The sequence below is a fragment of the Malaya genurostris genome, chromosome 3 (genome assembly GCF_030247185.1).
Source record: "Malaya genurostris strain Urasoe2022 chromosome 3, Malgen_1.1, whole genome shotgun sequence".
In the NCBI taxonomy this organism is placed as follows: domain Eukaryota; kingdom Metazoa; phylum Arthropoda; class Insecta; order Diptera; family Culicidae; genus Malaya; species Malaya genurostris.
In genome coordinates this window covers 209,971,418-209,987,009 of record NC_080572.1, presented here as the reverse complement: position 1 = coordinate 209,987,009, position 15,592 = coordinate 209,971,418, and the positions used below count along the sequence as shown (strand labels likewise).

At 40.3% G+C, this 15,592-nt stretch overlaps 1 protein-coding gene across 1 annotated transcript in view; it reads left to right on the top strand.

The window, feature by feature from the left end:
• Nucleotides 1-15,592, top strand: part of LOC131436744 (cyclin-dependent kinase 14) — a 437,597-nt gene that overhangs the window by 372,163 nt on the left and 49,842 nt on the right. Inside the window, exon 6 of the mRNA XM_058605629.1 lies at nucleotides 1,945-2,036. Within this exon, the coding sequence (XP_058461612.1) occupies nucleotides 1,945-2,036 (92 nt within the window). The remainder of the gene's footprint in view (nucleotides 1-1,944; nucleotides 2,037-15,592) is intronic.

The following is a 15,592-nucleotide window of genomic DNA, read 5'->3' as shown; positions in this document are numbered from 1 at the left end:
TTTTGTATGCAAGCAGTCATTTTTATAGCGTTTCTCTACCATTACAACCATTCTGCGATTCCGGTTGAAGCGAGTTTCTTATTATCAATCGAGTTGATCTTATATAAATTGAAAATTAATCCTATGCACTCCAAATTTACCCTGGGGTAGTTGTCAATTTCTCAGACGAAACGACATAACATGAAATTTCATTCGAACTTGCTAGGTGGATTAATCACGTTTTTTAATTCAATTAAGAAAGTTAAAATTCAGATTTAAATCTAAACTTTGTCCACCCTATTGATATTTTACATCAAAGATGCATCAGTTGAATACAAACAACTTTTGTGAAGACACCAACTACAAAAAAATAATATTTGATAGCGAAAATATTTTTGTCTCGCTAATTTCCCGTTTCGGACCACTGTGCAGTGGGAAGGAAATAATCTATTGTTAAAAAAGATGGCGAAGTAAATGCTAGTAAATGTAAACTATACGTTCCAAATGCTCTGAAGTGAGCAAAGTGAAATTAGTTTTTCTATAGATGCCGAGGCTTTAAATAATGCCAAACTTTATTGTTCGGTAAAAAGTAACTTAACTTTTTTCAAAAAAAAAAATCTTTTCGGTAAGTTTCACTTGATCTTTCAATCTTTTTTTGTGCTCAAGCATTGCAAAGTTAAACACAGTTATGGTGACTTTACGACCAACCAACTGAAATATTTAAATCGTAAAAAGTCTTCTTTCATGTCGTCACCAGTTCTTGTAAAGCTATACTACATCGACGACATCGGAGAATTTTTATTCATCCCTTCATCAATGAAAATCGAAATTTGTGTCGGTTGTACTGTTGCACTAGCACTGCTTCGCACAAAGAATCTACCTTACAGCTAGACACATATGAATACCATATTAAATTTTGCCCCGTAGTACCAAAGGCGTTGCCTTTTTTTTGTTTGATAAGATAGGACACGAAATGTGTGACTCAGGAACATACGAAATTCGCCCTTGGCTACAATAACCTCGTGAAAACAAAAGTGTGGGTTATCTTAAGATTGAACTCGAAAAGGCTAACCGAAAATGACCAGCAAACAGAAGATCAAACCGACAAGATAGGACAACTAAACCGAGAGCTTTCCTCAGCAGCATCACAACAGTGTCTTTACAAAGCACTGAGGAGCATCAGAGCATTCTTCTTGTCATATCAAAGCAACGTCGTTATTTACTGCCCGGAGAGAGGGTACTGGGCAAACACAAATAAAGCTTCCTTATATATATCTGGGAGCGTTAATATCTGAGCAAACATTCGCCGGAGATTTTCTTGCAAGTGAAACAGAGCATTGTTGACAACGGTGATAGCGAGCCCGATGATCGTTCTGCTCCTTCGAGGACGTCCCAAGTATTCCGATGGGGACGCATGATGATTGCGTTGTTTCGCTTGAGAAGAGTTCGTTTGGATTTTATGCAAGTCAAAATAAATATTTACCATCATTCAAATAACCGCCGAAGAAAGTTGCAAATTCAATCTTGATTGAGGAGGGATTGTGAGCAGAGTCGATTCTTTAATTAGGGACCTAGGGCGTATTTTGATTGCGAGAGATAACGACAGCACGGTTTCAATCCGGTTTACTCATGCATCCCGTCGATGTTTAGTAATTATTTATCAATGAGTATAGCTACTAAAGTTTTAAACGTTTTGAGAATTTTTAATAATTTGATCCATTATGGAACTTCTCGTCCAAAACAATGTTAGTACATTTTATATTCATCTCAGTTGAAACGAATACGTTTTAAACCATTTCAATCTAATATTTTTTTATGAACGGCTTTAGAATAAACTATCTGACTATACTATACTATATTATTTTACTGATTAGATTTGGCAAAAATGTTGTTGATTCAAAATTGCAATAAATCAATCATATACTGACATGTATTAAATTATGTACATTTCTTTTTTTCTTTCAGGGAGACTCGCCTTTCGGTAAAACAGAAGCATATATCAAACTAGAACAACTTGGAGAAGGGTCTTATGCAACGGTATTTAAGGGTTATAGCAAGTAAGTACCACTGACTTTTTCAGTTTGTCATGTAGGAGATTGGAAAAAGAATCGCAAATAATCGATTTCCTTCGATAAACGACAGCCAAGTCATAATTTGTTGTGCACAGTTTGAAGCCTTGTTAACCATGAGCAATCCAATTGTACGGTTGAGCAACGAACAACTCGAAGCGATGGAGGCTGTAACGGGTGCAAAATTTTCGGTATATTTTATTACATTATTTATGAGCACAACACCATTTGACCAATAAATTTAGTCGAATATTTCAGGCCCTCGAAACAAAGCAGAGATGACGATGCTTGTGTCGTCTAGTAGCAGATTTTATTTTTCATATCCAACCGACAAAAACCGTTTCTTCGTATGTACAGGTTTCCCATTTTCTTTCGGGTTACCGACTAAAGCCACTGACATAAACACTAGTAACGTAAAGTAGACGGCTGGAATAAGTAGTATGCATTTAAAAATTTCGCTATATTGTGAGCATATGAGATATAAAAACAGAAAATTGGCAATTGGACTGGTCTAACATGAGCTTTTCGGAACTGCATCTTTGGCATGTCCGTGGACAGGATAAATAAGACATCCTCCACAGACAGCGCGTCTACAGTCTAACAAATGGTCAATGGCTTTTGGCATGTTTGTTTCAGTTATTTCAAACAATTTTCCCCTTTATGGATGCCATAAATTATGTCCACATTCTTCCGCCTCGTTTCGTCATACGATTCGTGCCTGCAGTCTCCATGGCTACCAGTGTGTTGTGCAAATTCTAATAGTTCATACAGAAGCTAGGCGAATTCGAGCAGCGTAGCACGAGACATAAATTTTGTTGAGCTCTAAATAAATTCCAAGATGTTCTTATGTATCCTACATCGTAGGTTGCGACACTGCAGACGAGCGATAAAAACTGAGATTAAAGTGTGTTTTAAAGATCTTAGATATGTTTAAACGCTAATTGAAAGCTTCAATCGCATTCGGTTTATCATACATGATAAAAACAGAAGATATTAATCAGTATCACGCATTATCAGTGCCTAGATAGCCAAACATAGATTGCATTAGGTTCGGTTAATTTGTGTAGGACATCCTGAATGGAATAATTCCAGGGATTGAGGCTGTTGTTTAAACGGCCGCAGCACTCGTGCTTCCGTCTAAAAGTTTCCGGCCTGACAAAGAGACAATACAACTGTTTCAACGACATTCCAATATTCTAACGCCACATTCTATAAAGTTATTTCTTCTGAGCCTCAAAAAACCACTTCAGGTTCAGTGACGACTTCATCATCCGATGCAAATCTCTTCACATGAAAGCTTCTTTTTTAAATCTGAGAACGGAACTTTACTTTGCTAACTGACCGAATGTCATAATGACTTCTGAAGGATGTCACTAATGAACGCTTAATTGATTTTAATGTGGAACACATTTTTGTTTTCTATATAGGAGTGCAAATTAGAAACTCAAGAAAAATACACGTAGAAATGTGGTCAGGTTTTGAACACTTACAGCTCAGTCTATTTTGTATTAATTATTAATATTATGTCACCATTTCATTGGAAATATATCTACGTATTGATTGGAATGTTCATAGCCATGTATTTTTAATTGTATATCTTTGAAATGTTGATTAATAGCAGTGTCCTATTTTGTCTGCAAAAAATCTGCGGCATACCGGATTTCCCTGCCATAGTCGACGGCTTTGAAGAAGTAAGCGATATATCAAAGGGAAAGCATCGCTCTGATTGGTCAATCGATGCAAAACCAAATCTGTTGGAAGCACGCGAATCTAGAACGAATCTAGTAACGTTTCAGTCCTGCTCGTAACATGCTTGAGGTAAAGCTTGCTTCATTTAGAATTGGAACAAACTTTTGCTCATATTGTGGCGTTCCTGGTGGACGGATTTGGAAGTTCTTGGCGCCCACGTGTCGGGAATTTTGTCAGCTTCACGTATGATTTTTGACATTCCGCAAATCGACTGTACTTTGTAAACAATCAACATGGAAGCCGAAAGAAAGGAAAACATTGTGCACAGTTATTTGGAAAATCCATTGTAGTCTGCATCTAGGCTAGCTAAACAGCTGAAATTGCCCAGAAATACTGTATGGCGCGTTATCAAACGGTATAAGGAAACATTGACGACGATTCTGAAGCCTCAAGCCAATCGTCGGAGTGGAACTGTCGACCGGAAACTGCGTGGTAAGATTTTGAAGACGATTAAGAGGAATTCTAATCTGTCGGACCGTGATTTGGCCAGAAAATTCGGTGCTGTCCATAGTACCGTGAGGAGAACTCGACTCCGGGAATGAATCTACTCGTATCGAGCTAACAAACAGCCAAATCGGACCATAAAACAGAATAGTGTGATCAAAATTCGTGCTCGGAAACTATATGACCAGGTGCTGACCAAGTTCGACGGGTGTCTTCTGATGGACGATGAAACCTATGTCAAGACTGACTTCGGACAAATCCCAGGTCAAGAATTTTACTTGGCAACGGCTCTAGGGGATGTTCCAGCCAGATTTAAATTTGTTTTTGCCGACAAATTTGAAAGAAAATTTATGATTTGCAGCTGTGGCAAAAAAACGAAAGTTTTCGTTACAAATAGTACAATGACATCGGAACTATACCAAAAAGAGTGTCTCCAAAAACGAATTTTGCTGTTCATTCGATCCCACGACAATCCCGTAATGTTTTGGCCAGATTTGGCAAGCTACCCCAGGGTAAATTTTGAGTGCATAAGATTTTATATTTTTCGTTATATTGATCTGCTAATGCTACGTCACGGATCAACATAATCCGCGAGGCAGACGTAAAGTACTTGCTATTTACAAGTCACTTTGTTTACATCGAGGTGTAAGGTCTTTCCTGACGTCCCGAAAGAACGAAACAAATTGACGGCATTCTGACCGCCAACAGGTTGTAGTCATTTAGGGGTTTTGGTACCTCATGGGAATCGGTTTGTGCAAAAGTACACATGACTGTTTTCCATTTTCTACGTTTCGCCTTCGGCTCATCAGTGCAATAGCAAGTAAATAGCAAGTACTTTACGTCTGCTTAGCGGATTATGTTGATCCGTGACGTAGCATTAGCAGATCAACTGTGTAACAGTAGTAGTTTTGCTATTGTTGCAAAGACAGCAGTGACGTAAAATAATGTTGCGCACATACCTTGAAACTACGGATCTCTCTCTCTCTCTCTCTCTCTCTCTCTGTTTCTCATGAGTTCGCTGTGGAAAAATTGAGGCGAAGTGGATTTCCTGATTGGTTAACCAATTGAATTCTGTCGTATCTCACGTCATAATGCCTCCGTACGAATCGGATCTATACTCTCGGATTCATTTCTTTGGGTGTACCCCAAGGAAGCCATCTCGGACCACTTCATTTCGTGTTATTCGTGAACGATCTTTACAGTGAATTGTTATCATTTAAAGTAATTCATGCTGAAGATCTAAATATTTACCTTTACAAGCCTTGTGGATTACTGAATATTGACCGATTACTAGATGGAAGTGACAGAAACGGCATGACAGTAAACGTTAAGAAATGTAATTTGTATATTTGTATATTTTTAAAACTTCATCTGACATATGTTGTCTTAATGAATAAAAGCAGTCAATTAAAAATTAAAAACTAAACCAAACTATCACTATTAACTACGTGGAAATTGTTAATTGGAAACGTTTATGAAACACGGTTGACGACACATTAAAATCGAATAGTTGAGAGAATTCGTTGAAACTCATACAAACTGTCCGAAAAGGCTCATGTTGTCCATACATTCTATTTCGTGGTTCAAGAGACAGGATGTTCCGCTGGCGAAGTGATCTTTCAGGTGCGTAGAGGTTTAGGCGCATGAGTAACGTTATACTATTCATGTCGCCCAAAAGTAGTTTGGCAGCGAAAGTTGCTTGAGCAGTTATGTGTCGTACCTCCAATGGCTCGAGATTCAACAAACGGCAGCGGTCTTCGTATGATGCTAGGTTCATAGGGTCACGCCACGGTAACAGGCGCAGAGCGTACCTCACAAATTTACGTTGAACAATCTCAATCCTAGTGATCCAGTAAGCATGGTAGGGGCACCAAATCACAGCTTTTGACTCTAATATTGAACGAACAAGTGAACAGTACAATGATCTTAAACAAAGTGGGTCTCGAAACTCTTTGGCTACCTTGAAGATGAAACCAAGTTGACGGTTTGCTTTGGCCAACATATCGTCATAGTGCAGTCTAGAGGTAATTTCACGATCTAGAGTGACACCAAGTTCCTTAATACATTCCACTCGTGTCATGGACCTTTCTGAGATTTCATAGCCATACAAGATAGGATCAGTTTTCCGGTGGAAAGATTTGATCTGATACGATCTAAACCACTCCACACTCATCGTTGAGACATCCAGTAGTTGAACCTTGGACAGAAGTATTTTGTTTTCTACTCGATCAAATACCGCTTTAAGATCCATACACGCTGCATCGATTTGCCATCCAGAGTCCATGGTATGCACACATTTTGAGGTGAATATCATAAGATTCGATGTAACCGATTGCGTCGGGTAAAACCAGTGCTGTTTATTATCTATGTAGGTTCTGCTACTGGCAAACAAAATATCGTTCACGATAATTTCGAATAGCTTCGAATATGCACACAAAGACGTAATACCGCGATAGTTGGAAATGTCACGTTTATCGCCCTTTTTGTGAATAATATATTATATTGTGATAATATGGTGTTCATCAAAATAAAACGAAGAGAGTTCCACTATTGCAGATACTTCCGGAATCAAAATCCGGGAAACGGTACAATCGAAGTCGATTCGTATGGCCATCAACTAACATGACCTATAAACTCTAGGAGTTTTTAGTCAACTTAAGAAGATGTTGGCATCCTACTTTTAACGACGATTAGAACTTTCAAACACTTATCATCGGGTAACTTCAGAGCCGGAAGTCGAATCCGAACAAAATTCAGGAGTTTTGTATGAGACCATAAGACCTTTCATTTGAACCTAAGTTTGTGAACATCGGTCATGTCTGAGGAAAGGAAGTAATCAATTTGAAATTGAAACTTTAACACTAATCACCCTTTATTTTCGGAACTGGAAGTCGGTTCAATATGAAATTCAAAGAATTCGTTATGGCATCTTAAGTCCTTTCACTTGAATCTTAATTTGTGGTTCAGCCGTCTCCGAGAAAAGTTAGTGCACATGTTTTCTTTTCTTCACACATATAACCCTCTAGTTCTTGAAACCGGAAGTCATATTTCAGTAATATTCAGGCATTTTGTATGGGCTACACGGAGAAATTGCCTTCTTGCCGAATCGATCGGAATTTGCAGTCGATGTTGATGGTTGTCCCGGATAAACCCATGATTTTTTCGTATAGGATTCTTAAAATTCATTTTTCATCGCCAGTAACAATTTGATGCCGAAATGATTTTCTTTCGTGTCTTTGAAGCAAGTGTTTTTAAGGTTTTTCATCTGTCTTTCGTTCATTTTATGTGGAATCCATTTTTCACACTTTTAGACTTTTCCCGTAGTGCAAGTTGCAGCGTGGTATTTCTTGAGAAGATTTTTAATTCATCAATTAATCATCATTGAAATGAAATAGGACTGTGAATAAAGCAGATTTTCATTGAAAAAAAGTGCGGTATTTGTCATCTCCTGAAACAAAATAATAACAGTATTCAACGGGCTATTGGACAATAAACGATTATATGTTTTACCACAAAAGAGCCTCATCTAAAAATTCTTTCGTTGGCCTGTTGACAATTTTTATCTTCTATGTTTTTCTTATTGCAAGCAGTGCCTGAGATAACTTTCTTCTCAAGTTTTATTTCTTTCAAGTACTTTCCTAGTCGTTTCAAATTCAAGTGTAATATTTGTCTCCCATGCATTCTATATTGATAACAGTGTACAGCCCAAAGTTGAAGTTTTGGCTCGCTCCGCACCAATCAACAAGATTACGATTCAGATTGTTGCTTATCTCACGCACGAAAAGTTGGAACTGTCCAATTGGGAATAAAGCGATAGCTGCGGATTATATATCTCTGAATGTGTAGCATACAACCCAAAAATAAGACGTTCTTGGATTTTTTTTTTCCATAAATACGTTTATTTCTTAAGGCAGTTTACATAAGTTTTTCTTCGCCGTAGCATCACTTTTACATAATATTCTTATACTAATTTAATTCTAACATAGTCACAACGTTTTGAATTTATTAAAACATATTCTCTTATAGCTTAAATATCATCTTAGGTAACTCGTCATTAATTATGAAATCTACTCGGAAATATTATTTGAACCAAACGATTAACTTCTATAAATTATAAAATAAGCTGTTATTTTCAGACATTTTGTTGATAATTTCATAAACTGTTTCGAGTTTGTTTGTATCATTACATAATTTTTATTCTAATTTAGCTATTGGTTGAACTCATGGACGCAGCTGGGATCAGAACTAAGTCTTAAAAGTGGCCTTTATTAAATTGAAACTCCAATTTTCTTTATGAAATGATAAATAAGTTTCATGTATGAAAGGTCACGACAAGCAAGAATGTCTCGAACTGGGATATTGGATAGTTTATCTTGGGTACGCAAAGAATTTATTAGTTGAGATCTGACATCACGATACTCCACGCATGTCCAAACGACATGATCAATATCCCGATAACCTTCTCCGCAAGCACAATGATTAGTCTCGGAGAGCCCAATTCGAAGGAGATGTGCATCTAACGTGTAGTGATTGGACATGAGTCTGGACATCACACGAATGAAATCCCTACTCACATCCAGTCCCCTGAACCATGCCTTTGTCGATATTTTCGGAATAATTGAGTGCATCCACCGACCCAGATCATCTCTATCCCAAGATGCTTGCCAGCTGGCAAGTGTTCTTTGGCGAGACGAACTATAGAATTCGTTGAAAGCAATCGGTCGCTCATAAATTTCGCCCTCAATAGCACCACGTTTGGCTAAATTATCGGCTCTTTCATTGCCTGGAATGGAGCAATGAGCCGGGACCTAGACTATAGTGATTAGATAATTATTATTCAATATGTCGTTCAGACACTGTTTTATTTTACCCAAGAAAAACGGTTCATTTTTGCCAGCAGCGATTGAGCGAATGGCTTCAATTGCACTCAGACTATCTGTGAAGAGGAAATAATGGTTTGGAGATAATGTGACGATTACACTCAAACTATAATGAACTGCTGCTAGCTCTGCTATATAAACAGATGCAGGTTCTTGAAGCCTAAATGAGGCCGAAACATTATTGTTGAACATACCAAACCCTGTCGCTTCTTCAATTCGCGATCCGTCCGTGTAAAACATTTTCTCAGAGTCAATATGCCTGAACTTACTTGAAAATATTTTTGGGATTTCCGTCGAGCGTAGATGATCCGGGATTCCACGCACTTCACGCTGCATGGATGTATCGAAAAATAAAGTTGAGTCAGGGGCACTTAGGATGCTGACACGGATAGGAATATATCTTGAAGGGTTGATTTCCTGTGACATATGGTTAAAATATACTGTTATAAATTTTGTTTGAGATCGAAGCTCGACTAGTCGTTCGAAATTATTAATTACCATGGGATTCAGCACCTCACATCTTATTAGCAGGCGTGATGAAAGCTCCCAAAATCGATCTTTTAATGGAAGAACTCCCGCCAGAACTTCAAGACTCATTGTATGTGTCGAGTGCATGCAGCCTAAGGCAATTCGCAAACAACGGTACTGAATTCGCTCAAGTTTGATAAAATGAGAGTTTGCAGCGGAACGAAAACAAACGCATCCATATTCCATCACTGAAAGTATCGTTGTTTGATACAATTTTATTAGATCTTGCGGATGAGAACCCCACCAAGATCCTGTTATTGTTCGAAGAAAATTTACTCTTTGTTGGCATTTCTTTTTTTTTTTTATTCAATAATATAATATAATATTAAGGCACACTGCTTAAGCTCTAAGATGCCAAGGGTATTTACTAATCTTAATTATCGTCTAACTTAAAACTAGAGTAGTATCATTATGTAATATAGTATCTGGCGATCGGTAGTGGCCGGTGAATTGAATTTAGGATGAGATGATTCCAGATGGCGATGGTAATTTTCTATGTTGGCCGCATTCTTCGGTCCGTGAGGGTCCGCGGGAAACACCCCCAGGCTACGAAGGCCCGGCGGGTGGCCCGCATGCTGGTCATTGACTGGAGCGGTCTTCCGGTGATGGTGATGTTACGGAAGAGAATGAAAAAAAGAAGTAAATATTGTGGGAAACGGGGTAAAAAAGGGGTGTGGGAACAAAATGTTTGAAAACGACAGAGATCTAATTAGTTGCCATCGAGATGGTGAAAAAACAGGGAAAGGGGAACGAAAAAGTTAGTGACAAAAAAAAAGATCTTGTTAATTCCAATGAAGATGGTGAACAGGGACGGGGATCGAGAGAATCGGGCGGATGTTAGTGTCGAACCTGTAGGTGGAGATTATATTTTCTGAGCGAGGAATAACACATTACACTTGTATATCAATGTGTTTGAGGTACTGGTATATGAGAAGCATATATGAACTATCCCGACTCGCCAACACATCCCGAACCGGCACCTCAGGCGGTCTACCTTGGGCCCTGAGGGATTCCAGTAGCTTCGACCTGGCGTCACGATACTCTACGCACGACCACACGACATGCTCGATGTCCTGATAACCGTCGCCACAGGTGCAGAGCCCGTTCTCCACGATCCCGATACGCCGGAGATGTGCGTTGAATGTATAGTGATTTGACATGAGCCGTGACATAACGCGAATGAAATCACGACTCATGTTCATCCCCTTGAACCAAGGTTTCGTCGATACCTTAGGGATAATGGAGTGTAGCCATCGTCCCAGTTCGTCATTCGTCCATGAAGTTTACCAACTTTCGAGAGTTTTCTGACGAGAAATACTGAAAAATTCATTGAAGCAGATTGGTCTTTCATAAATATCACCTTCCAATGCGCCCACTTTAGCCAATAAGTCTGCCTTTTCATTGCCCGGAATGGAACAATGCGAAGGGACCCAGACTAACGATATTAAATAAGATCGTTCAGATAAAGTTCTCAAATGTTCCCGTATTTTCCCCAGGAAATATGGGGGATACTTTCCTGGCTTCATTGCCCGGAGAGCTTCTATTGAACTTAGACTGTCCGTGACAATGAAGTAATGGTCTTTGGGCATGGTTTCAATGATCTCGAGGGTGTACTGAATAGCAGCTAATTCTGCGACGTAAACTGAAGCCGGATCACTGAGTTTGTAAGAAGCGGTGATGTTTTGATTGAAGATGCCGAAGCCTGTGGACTCGTTGATGTTTGATCCGTCAGTGTAAAACACCTTTTCACAGTTGACTGTTCTAAATTTATTATAAAAAATATTTGGGGCCACTTGAGGGCGCACGTGATCCGGAATTCCACGAATTTCTTCTCTCATGGATGTGTCGAAAAACACAGTAGAATCAGAAGTATCCAAGAAATGAGCACGGTTGGAAACAAACGAAGAAGGATTAATATTCTGAGCCATGTAATCAAAATACAAGGACATAAAACGGGTTTGAGAGTTAAGCTCAACTAACCTTTCGAAGTTTTCAATCACCAGAGGATTCAAAATGTCGCATCGAATGAGCAAACGATATGAGAGATCCCAGAACCGGTTTTTCAGTGGAAGAACGCCTGCCAGCACTTCGAGGCTCATCGTATGAGTCGATTGCATGCAACCCAAGGCAATACGCAAACAACGATACTGAATTCTTTCCAGCTTGATGAAATGAGTGTTCGCCACTGATCGGAAGCAGAAGCATCCGTATTCCATCACGGACAATATCGTTGTTTGATACAACCTGATCAGGTCTCCTGGGTGGGCACCCCACCATGATCCGGTTATTGTACGAAGAAAGTTGATTCTCTGCTGGCATTTTTGTTTCAGATACCTAATGTGACATCCCCAGGTGCCTTTGGAGTCGAACCAGACCCCGAGATATTTAAATGTGAAGGCCTGAGCTATGGTTTCACCCCCTAGTTGAAGCTGTAATTGTGCTGGTTCTCGCTTCCTCGAAAATACAACCAGCTCAGTTTTCTCCGTAGAGAACTCGATACCCATTTGAAGAGCCCATGATGATAAGTTGTCGAGAGTATCTTGTAATGGTCCTTGGAGATCGGCAGCTTTGGGTCCTATAATAGACACAACGCTGTCGTCGGCAAGTTGTCTTAGCGTGCAAGATGTGTTGATACATTCATCGATATTACTTACGTAAAAATTGTATAAAAGGGGGCTTAAGCATGAGCCCTGAGGAAGACCCATGTAGCTGAATCGTATTGTCGACAAATCACCATGCGCAAAGTACATGTGTTTCTCAGACAATAGATTATGTAAAAAGTTGTTCAAAACTGGCGAAAGACCATGCTGATGCAACTTCTCAGATAGGATATTTATAGAAACTGAGTCAAAAGCCCCCTTAATGTCTAGGAAAACTGACGCCATTTGTTCTTTACGAGCAAATGCCATTTGAATTTCTGTTGAGAGCAACGCAAGACAATCGTTCGTTCCTTTGCCCCTGCGGAAACCAAATTGTGTATCTGAAAGTAAACCATTAGTTTCGACCCAATTGTCTAGACGAAACAGAATCATTTTTTCGAACAATTTCCGGATACAGGAAAGCATAGCAATCGGCCGATACGAATTGTGATCGGAGGCTGGTTTCCCTGGTTTTTGGATGGCGATAACTCTGACTTGTCTCCAGTCGTGTGGGACAATATTACCCGTGAGGAACTTGTTGAATAAATTCAGCAAGCGCCTTTTGGCGGGGTCAGGCAGATTTTTCAACAAGTTGAATTTTATTCTGTCTAATCCCGGGGCTTTATTGTTACATGACAAAAGTGCAAGTGAAAGCTCTACCATCGAAAACGGTGATTCGTTTGTATTTGGTGTCGCGGCGCGGGTGATCTTCTGTTCCGGAACAGAGTCTGGGCATACTTTTTTAGCGAAATCGAATATCCAGCGGTTGGAGTATTCCTCGCTTTCATTCGTGGTGTTATGGTTGCGCATTCGTCGGGCTGTGTTCCAAAGAGTGCTCATAGATGTTTCTTTCGTTAAGCCGTCTATAAACCGACGCCAGTAACCGCGTTTCTTGGCTCTAATCAAGTTCTTAGTTTTAACGTCTAACGCCGCGTAATTCCGGTAATTATCAGGTGTTCCATTTTTTCTGAATTTTTTATACGCGGAGGCTCTCTCCGCGTTTAAATTTGTGCACTCATTGTCCCACCACGGGTTGGGAGGACGGATGTTAGTTTTTGCGCCGGGTACACGTTTCGTCTGAGCTTGAATCGCAGTATCGAGAATCAAGCCAGCCAAAAACGTGTACTCTTCCTCCGGAGGAAGTTGTAGAGTTCTTTCAAGTTTCTCAGATATCGAGGTCGCATAGCTATTCCAATCAATATTTCGTGTGAGGTCATACGAAACATTGATTGTCTTCGATGGTTTTAAGCCGCTGGTGATTGATATTACGATCGGTAGATGATCACTACCGTGGGGATCAGGAATTACCTCCCACGTGCAATCCAACCGTAGCGATGTCGAGCAAAGGGATAAATCCAGCGCACTTGGTCTTGCTGGTGGTGCAGGAATCCGTGTCATTTCTCCCGTATTCAAGATTGTCATATTGAAGTTGTCGCAAATATCATGGATCATAGCTGATCTGTTATCGTCGTGAAGACAGCCCCATCCCGTACCGTGTGAGTTAAAGTCTCCTAAAACCAACGTCGGTGCGGGAAGGAGCTCTATGATATTACTGAGCCGCCGATGCCCAACCAAGGCTCTAGGGGGAATGTAGATGGAAGCAATACAAAGGTCCTTACCTTTGATTGTAACATGACATGCGACTACTTCAATACCTGGTATCGAGGGGAGGTTAATTCGATAAAAAGAATAGCACTTTTTGATCCCTAAAAGTACTCCTCCATAGGGAACATCTCGATCCAGGCGAATAATGTTAAAATCGTGGAAGTTTAAGGATATTTCAGAAGTTAGCCAAGTTTCGCACAATGCAAATGCGTCACATTTCAGATCATTTACTAGAAACTTAAAAGAATCTATTTTTGGGATGATACTTCTGCAATTCCACTGTAAAACAGTGATTAGATCCGTGACCTCGGTGGATGATTTAGCCATCGAAGGATACAATCGCTGAGAGAAGGGGCCAATTTGCAGTCAACTGCTTCAAATATGTTTTTACTGTTGGCATGAAAGCAATTAAAATGCTTCTAAGAGGGTCTGAAATATTGAAAGTTGTAAAAATCCAGTCCACAACATCAGAGAACTTGATAAGTCCAGCACCTAGTTGGTTCTCTGGTAGATTTTCTGGGACGCTTGGGGATTTTGTAGTCCCGGGAAGTCGTGGGAATTCCATCTCGGAATTGAGTTTTCCGAGACCAGGAGCTTTTTGCTTCGGTGTTGTGTCCCGATTCCCGTTAGCTGTAACTTTTCGAAGCCCTTCGGAAGACACCTTCGAACCCTTACTAGGTAGCTTATGAGAGGATTTATTTATTCTTTTCCTACAGCTATGAGGGACCGCCGAAGATGGACCTTCCAAAGGGTCGTCAGAATCGCTCTCGTCAGTTGACAAGCAGGCATATGGGTTCGTTGTCTGTTTAGGAGGGGTGGCACTTTTAAGCATCTCTGCGAAAGAACGCTTGGAGTGCTCCTTTAGGGAACGCTTCATTCGATCACCTCGCAGTTTGTAAGCGGGACAATCAGAGAGGTCATGCGGACCCTCCTTACAGTAGAGACACTTTTCAGCATCCTTACCGCAAGAGCCGTCCGCATGAGCTTCCCCACAGTTAGCACAACGTGGCTTATTGCTGCAATGGGTAGCTGTATGCCCCAGTTGTTTGCAATTAGTACAGTTCATTACTCGGGGTACGAGTAGGCGAACAGGCAAACGAACACGGTCCAAGAGGATGTAGTTGGGCAAAGCAGAACCGGCGAAGGTCACACGATAAGAGTCTGATTGGGGATAGGACCATCCCCGGCGATCGATACTGAATGCAATCGCTTGCAATCCAGTATCTTGACATTCTTAAGTGAGGGATCCTTAAAACAGCCCACCCCGTACTTAAGAACGTCCTCGCAAGTCAAACTCGAATCGGTGACCACACCGTCGATTTCTACTTCGCGAGCTGGCACGTAGACGCGGTACTCCCGCGTAAAAGGATCATTTTGAACGAGCTCATTAGCCTGTTTTGAACTGGTAAACAGGACCCTGAGCTTGTCTGGACGTATCTTATCAAAACTTTTTATAGTATTGTATCGCGAGGACAGGTCCCGCGATATTTTTAAAATATTTAATTTTTTTTCTTTCGATTTGGTCCGGAAATAGACCGCATAAGGACCGGCCGGTAGTGCGAGCCCATCCGGATAGCTCTTTATGCGAGACTTTTTATAGTCAAGGGAAGTCTCCATTTGATCATCGGGAACGGGGGGGTCAGAATTTACACTAGACATGTTGCGGAGCTACCTCCGCACAGAAATAAGTGAATCGGGG